Here is a 6590-nt window from a genome sequence, read left to right as displayed (position 1 = left end):
TATAAGATCTTAGTTTAAATTTTTATTTCTATATGGTTTATGCTGTATGTTAAGGACAGGTTTCTATGTGTGGAAAGTGAGAGAGGAAACTGAGAAGACATTCACTCAGCCACAGCTGTGCAGCATTCAGACAGCACATCAACAGGAGGCAGAGAGGCGGGACAATATAGTCTTACTTCCACCATCAGCTGTGACCTGATGGTTACATGTTTAGCCTCGGTACACTTTCTTAGCATAATATAGTCCATCTTAGGTAAACTGAAGTTACATTTCTTTCTGATGTAGGGATTCATGGCTATACAGACTATTTGAGTAAACACAATTATTTTTAATAATACAGTTTTCTCATTAAAAAAATTGCAAAACTAGCTGGCATAAATAGTTTTTATTATTTGAAATCAAATTGTAGTATCTGTTTATAAGTGACTGGTGAATTATATGTATGTCAATATACAAATATATTTAGGAGATACATGCACTTATATCAGATAAATTACATAATTCTAAAGTTAATTCCATCCACCCCTCCAGACCTTCTAAAAGTGTATATACATTTTATAAAATTCAAAACAAGTAAGAACAGAAACTCCCAGTAGCAGGAAAGAACTTGGTAAGTGCTACAGGAAACTATAAAGAGCACATGGGATGAATATGCATTAGTATTAAAACTACAGGCCCAAGACACTTAAGCTGGTGTACACAATAACCTGCCCCTTTAAACTATAGGAATTTCTTTGAATAGGACCAAACATAGCAAGTATACATAGTCACACTGTCTGTAACATGTCCAGGGTAATTACTGAGAAGTCTCTTTATTTTTCTAAAAGAAAAATCACTAGTAAAGAATTAGTATTACTTTTCAATGAGTGACAATTTTTTTTTTCATTTTAGCTGTTATAGAATTGCAATGGGGTTAAATGTATAACTATAGTGTCAAAATAGATTAAGAAAAAGTCTATTTATAAGCATCATTTGAAATTACTTGGAGAAATAAAATTCAGAATATATGTCAAGTATTTCATACAAAAATGACAGTACAAAAATCATGGACTTTATTATACATTAAAAATCTAACAGCATATTTCCTTAAGTCTTGTCAGGGAATATCTATTTTGACAAAATGAAAAAATAAGTTCTCCACCCCACATGTATACCACCATTACACAACGCTGAGTTCTTCAAACCCAATTCTAAAGGTAAATGTAGCATGAATTTAATTGTATGCTGCATGATTAATAGTGTCAGTGAAATAAGAATTAATCAATTCACTTACATTACAAAAATCACCAAATATACAAAGCAGTGTTACACATTTGCTATAACTTAATCTCATACTAGTATGAGATTAGTAACTTAGTTCTTACATTAACTGAAGTAAATTACATATGAGTAGAGTCACAAGAAATTGGTTAAAAAGTATAATATAGTTCCAGTTTCAAATTTTTATGCATTATTTATTAATGTAGAAGAAGAAAATCTCAAGAAAGAAGAGTAAACCAAACTTGCCAGAAATAAAATTAAAGTCTTGCTTGCTACAATGAGTGTGTTTGAAAATTTAAAGTACAGTTTGAATGCCAGGAGGCTGTTGTCAAAACCAATGTTGATATTTTCATTTTATTAATTCAGGTGGCAGAAGGTTTTATATAACACATGGGCTCTTAAGGCCTGTCAGCATTTATAATAAGATTTAAATATTAAATAATTCAAGTTCCTATATAAGTCAGAATTAACTCCAGTGCCTTTACCACACAAGATCACGTGTTGCATAGATGTACGTGCACCTTACTATCCTTTCGCCAGGCATAAAGGTAAAATAAACCTACCACCCCGAGGCTGTAGAGCCTGAGGATTTTTTTGAAATTAAACACAAAGTAGTCATTGTAGACAAGGCAAAAACTAGACTAGCTTTGAGGATTCTGTTTAAGGTTCCCTTATTAGCAAGTTTTGAACATTTTAAAAAGGAGAAGGAATAACTTGTTTCCTTTCTATTGACTTCATTACCATAGAACTGTTCATATAGGTAGCAGAGTACATACCAAAATTAGGTAGACTTAATTTCTTTCCTTTTAAAGAATCAGTTTTGTTAATTTCTTTAAAAAAGCAATTAAGTGTAAGTTTGACTCTGAGTAAGAGATCCCAAAATCTAATTCAGTTAACACCAAAGCATCCCAAACCTAGAAGGGGTTTCAAAGGGTAACAAAGATCGGTTTTAACAGTATGCAGAAACCCATGGGCAGCCTTATTTAATCAAAAAGTTTATTAAATATCTGCAGTAATGGAATAGTTCATACGGTACTATAATAATGGAACAGAAGGTGAATCATCTAAAATTATTAAACTCACACATGACTTCTGTTGACCTATGGACAGGGTGTTTTATTGTGGAAATTCCTACCTAAACATGACTTAAAAGGAACTATAAGTCTGTCCGCATCCCCATGCATCCCCACGCCTTCTAGTACCCTTAACGCTACCCCACACTTTGACCAGATTGCTAACAAAGGGAAGCACTTCGCTGCCATGTAAAGCACCAGCCTAGTAAAATTGCCTCCTAATGCTGACCACTTTCCTTGTAGGGTGACACATTTCATCTGAGCTAAGTGAGTTGACAACTTAATAGTATAAATAAAAGACTTAATGAAACAGAACGCTTACTGATTCTCAAAAAGGTCCCAAAAAGCATGACTTGCAAGACCAATCAATCAAGTGATGACCACAGAAGAAATTTCAACTCCTATAAAAGGAATGATACACAAACTATTGTGAAAGCATTCCCTTTAGTATGCACAAAATAAACTTTTTTAAAAAGTATCCCATAAATTTCTACTATTTTATTTTTTACTAAATGTTTTGGTAACATAAGGCTTCACAATAATGATTGTCAAGTAATCATTATTCCCATTTGGCACATGGATAAAAGAGTATCATGATCTTATATATAATTACCTATCCCGTTCCTACAGAAAACAGTGTACATATGGCGTGAAACAGTCCCACTATATTGTGGAAACTAAACAAATGCCACTTCTAATTCAGAACTAAGAAGAAAAACTGTATATAAAAAAAACAAAAGGCCTTTTTCCCTTGTAAAATTAGTCTTAGTGGCCAATCTTTTGAAAATTTTAAATGTGTAACTATGTAAAACAATTCATTCAGTATAACTTGTCTGCATACACTTTGACATGTGAAACATAGGAACATAATTTCTATCAGCAATGTTAAAAATCTGAGTAAAGAAAAAAAATCAAGTGTTGACATAGAAGTAGGCAGTGGAGAAATGTCATTTTAACCTTGACACTGAGCTAAAATCCTTCCTTGATCAACTCTCCTATTCCAAGCATTCAATTCCTTTTCAGTCTTTCATGGAATGAGACATTTCATTCATTTGAAGAATACAGGTATTTACAATAATTAGTGCAAATTATTCTATTCTCATATATTATTTATTTGCCTTTGTGGATATAAAGTGGTGATCAGTATGTTATCAAAACATGGGATTATGAAAATACTATAGGTATCAGTCTGAAATTTAGATTCTACATTTTCTAAACTAATCTCTGGGAATTTTTATTTTAAGCAGAAAACATAATTATTATAGAACTTCTTTTGAAAAGTCACTTGATTTTCAATAAAAATTACCTCACTCAATGCAAAAAATACAATGTATTATCCTGTAACAATATCTACATGTTAAATCCTAATCTAAAATGTACTTAAACAACAAAAATCCCTTTTTATAAATTCCAAAATCTTATTTTAACCATTACTGCTCTGCAGCAATAATTCAAGTTCCAACCTGAGAACTAAGACTGTGATAATAAAATGCCCAGGGATGTATCAGTAACTGAACTGAAAACACTTAAGCTTCTTTCCCGATGGCATCAGGTGCAGTACATCAGAGAAATGTAAGCAATCTAAGAAAGTGCCCTGAAATCAACAGTACCACCTGCCACAATTTAAAACCTTAAGTCTAAAATGTCTTTTCTAATTATTTTATAAAAGTTCTATTGCACATTTAATAGTTAAAATATTTGCAAACTTGTAGAATTCTCTGTATAAAGGGTTTTGAACCTATCCAGTTGAAAGCTTCCTAACCACCAACAAAATGATTTTTTTTTTTTTGAGAGTATGTTTATTACAGCCAGGACAGTGAAACAAGGAAGGGCTTAGGACAGAGAAGCAACAGGAGAGCCTAGGTGGGGCTGTGTAGACTCACTGAGAAGTAACAGTCACAGTGAAAGAAGTGAGCCAAGGCGGGGCTGCTGTCAGCTCACTAGAAAGTCAGAGAAAAAGGGGCCTTGGAGACAGGTTCAGGGGGTTAGTCCGGGATGAGCTGCCAATGCCCATTGCTCCCCTGGTTCCAAGTCCCCTGGGGTCCCTTAGAGTTTAGGACCTGCATGCTTATGGGGGAAGAAAAGGGGGATGGGGAAGGGAAAGGTGCAGGTGTGCTCCGGGGAGCGCGGACCACCAACAAAATGTTCTTAATGAAAGAGAGGGAGCATAACCATGAGTATCTGAAGCTGAAGAATAAATGATTTCTTAGGGTCATGGCTAGTTACAATGCAAGATAATAAATTCACAATTTGAAGGGAAAAAGGCTTGAGCAAGTGTAATTCCTCAGCAATCTACTTTAGGGAGATGAACAGGCTTGCTTCTTTTAGATAAGGAATCTGATGTTACTGCATAGTGTATTATTTTTGAGGAAAAGAAATCAATGCAAACCTAAGCCATCAAGGTCAATCTTATTTTTTAAAATGAAGTTAAAACAAACACACAAATATAAACTTTAGTTTCCTCCTTGATATTTCAACATAGTTGTTACCTTGTGTCATTTCACCACAGAAACTGTCAATAAATTTGAAGGGGGGAATTATCAACCAAAAACAAGGCTAAGTTTATGCTTCTGACTCTCTCTTCTTTCCTTCTTCTCCCAAATCACTCTCTTCTGACTGGCTGCTGCTAAGGACAACAAACTGCCCCTCCCCACTGGCTTGGTTTGGTCTACTGGAAGCAGCTATCAACCGACTTTGTTCTTCTAAGTCCTAGTGGAAAAGACAGAAAAGAAACTTTAAGTTAATTGTTTGCAATCAAATGGAAAACTATGCTTCTAAAATACATACTTGAGAACCACTTCAATCCTTCTGTCACAAAATAATGCATAAATCTGGCAACTTACTGAAAAGAAAGGCTACACCAACCAATGCAGCACCAAAGTGAATTCTGGTTCCACTCTATAAATCCTATAAAAACCAACATTTCCTCTTCCATTATCATGGTCACCAACCAAATTCAGGCCATCGTGCTCTCTCACTATACTCCACAGTAAAACATTCGCATCCCCTCCGTTCCTCTGCGCTCTCTTCTCCACCTTTGCCCAATTAATCTTGCTAAATCTGTGTCATCTTCTCTCAGTCTAATCTATCAAGGAAGCCTTGACTTCAATGTCATCTTTGCCACATCCCTCTCCTTTGCCCATACATCCACTCCACTGACAATTCCTGTTGACCTGTTCTCATGAAATATTCCAGTTATCTTTTCCACTGCTGTCAATGCCACACCCCATAACTGGCTTTTTCAATCTCATCTATCACCTATCTAATGCATTCTCCAGATTTTGTTCTAAAATTTGTCTAAGCTTAAAATTATCCTATTGGACAGACAATGATTTGACACTCCTGGTAACATTAAATATTTATATTTTACATATTATATATATTATATATTATACACACTCACTCACACACACACACACACACATTCCTAGAGGCCAATGTGGATTTCTGCAATGGCAGTTAAGTCTGTATGACACAGCCTCTCAAAAAATCTGCTTTGCCAGAGACAACCTTCACTGGAATATGAAAACATGGAAGTTCTGATACGTTTGCTAAATGGCAAGTTACTCTATATGTCAGTGTAACTGTAACATAAACATCCTATCAGAAGACAGATGCCATCCTTTTCTGCTGTGCTATGAACTCTCTGGTCATGAAGTGGCTGAGCAAGCAGAAACAGACCTTCATTGGAATGAAGTCACAGGGCTGAATTAAGGAAACTTTACAAAGATCACGTCAGAGAGGATCCAGACATGAGGGCTGCATACCTTTTCAATTTGTTTTTGTTTACTGAGTTCTTTCTGTTGCTTCTCTTTTACTCTCTCTATTTCTTTTTGTTTTTCTGATGCCCTACGATCCTGAAGAACAGATGAATACAACTAATGAATTAAATAGGAAATAACTTTAAATTTTAGACTTTTCAATTAATATTAGCTTTGTAACCTTTTCAAATTATTTTCTGCATTATATGAGAAAGCACACCAAACATTTACATTCTATGTTAGCTATTCACCCAATTCTAAATGCCAAATCAGGAGCAGTATCCAAAGTTAACATTACTTAGCAAAACCATTTTATTTGTCAATATGAAAATCCTGCATTACTTTAGTTAACATTCTGGATAATTAAGTGTCTTGTATTCTTACCAGTTCCGCATGCAAAGCTATCTGTTTTGCAAGTCCAACAGAATCACAAATCTAAAAGAGGGAAAAGTAGAAAAAACTCAGGCAGCTCTCCTATCAAAGTAAGAATTTCAAG

The 6590-nt window shown here is 34.6% G+C and overlaps 1 protein-coding gene across 2 annotated transcripts in view; it reads right to left on the bottom strand.

The window, feature by feature from the left end:
* Positions 1-1029: 1029 nt before the first annotated feature.
* APPL1 (adaptor protein, phosphotyrosine interacting with PH domain and leucine zipper 1) overlaps positions 1030-6590 on the bottom strand; it is a 33736-nt gene continuing 28175 nt past the window's right edge. The window contains exons 20-22 of one of the 2 annotated variants that reach the window (XM_087825042.1): positions 6479-6529; positions 6101-6190; positions 1030-5042 (exon numbers count right to left, since the gene is read on the bottom strand). In XM_087825042.1, coding sequence (XP_087681168.1) covers positions 4896-5042; positions 6101-6190; positions 6479-6529 — 288 coding nt within the window. In that variant the 3' untranslated portion in view covers positions 1030-4895. The remainder of the gene's footprint in view (positions 5043-6100; positions 6191-6478; positions 6530-6590) is intronic. The other variant, XM_087825043.1, reaches the window with a different exon arrangement.

Source organism: Miniopterus natalensis, chromosome 15 (assembly GCF_054644295.1).
Source record: "Miniopterus natalensis isolate mMinNat1 chromosome 15, mMinNat1.hap1, whole genome shotgun sequence".
NCBI classification, from domain to species: domain Eukaryota; kingdom Metazoa; phylum Chordata; class Mammalia; order Chiroptera; family Miniopteridae; genus Miniopterus; species Miniopterus natalensis.
The sequence above is the reverse complement of the archived record's forward strand: the minus strand, read 5'-3'. Positions and strand labels throughout refer to the sequence as shown.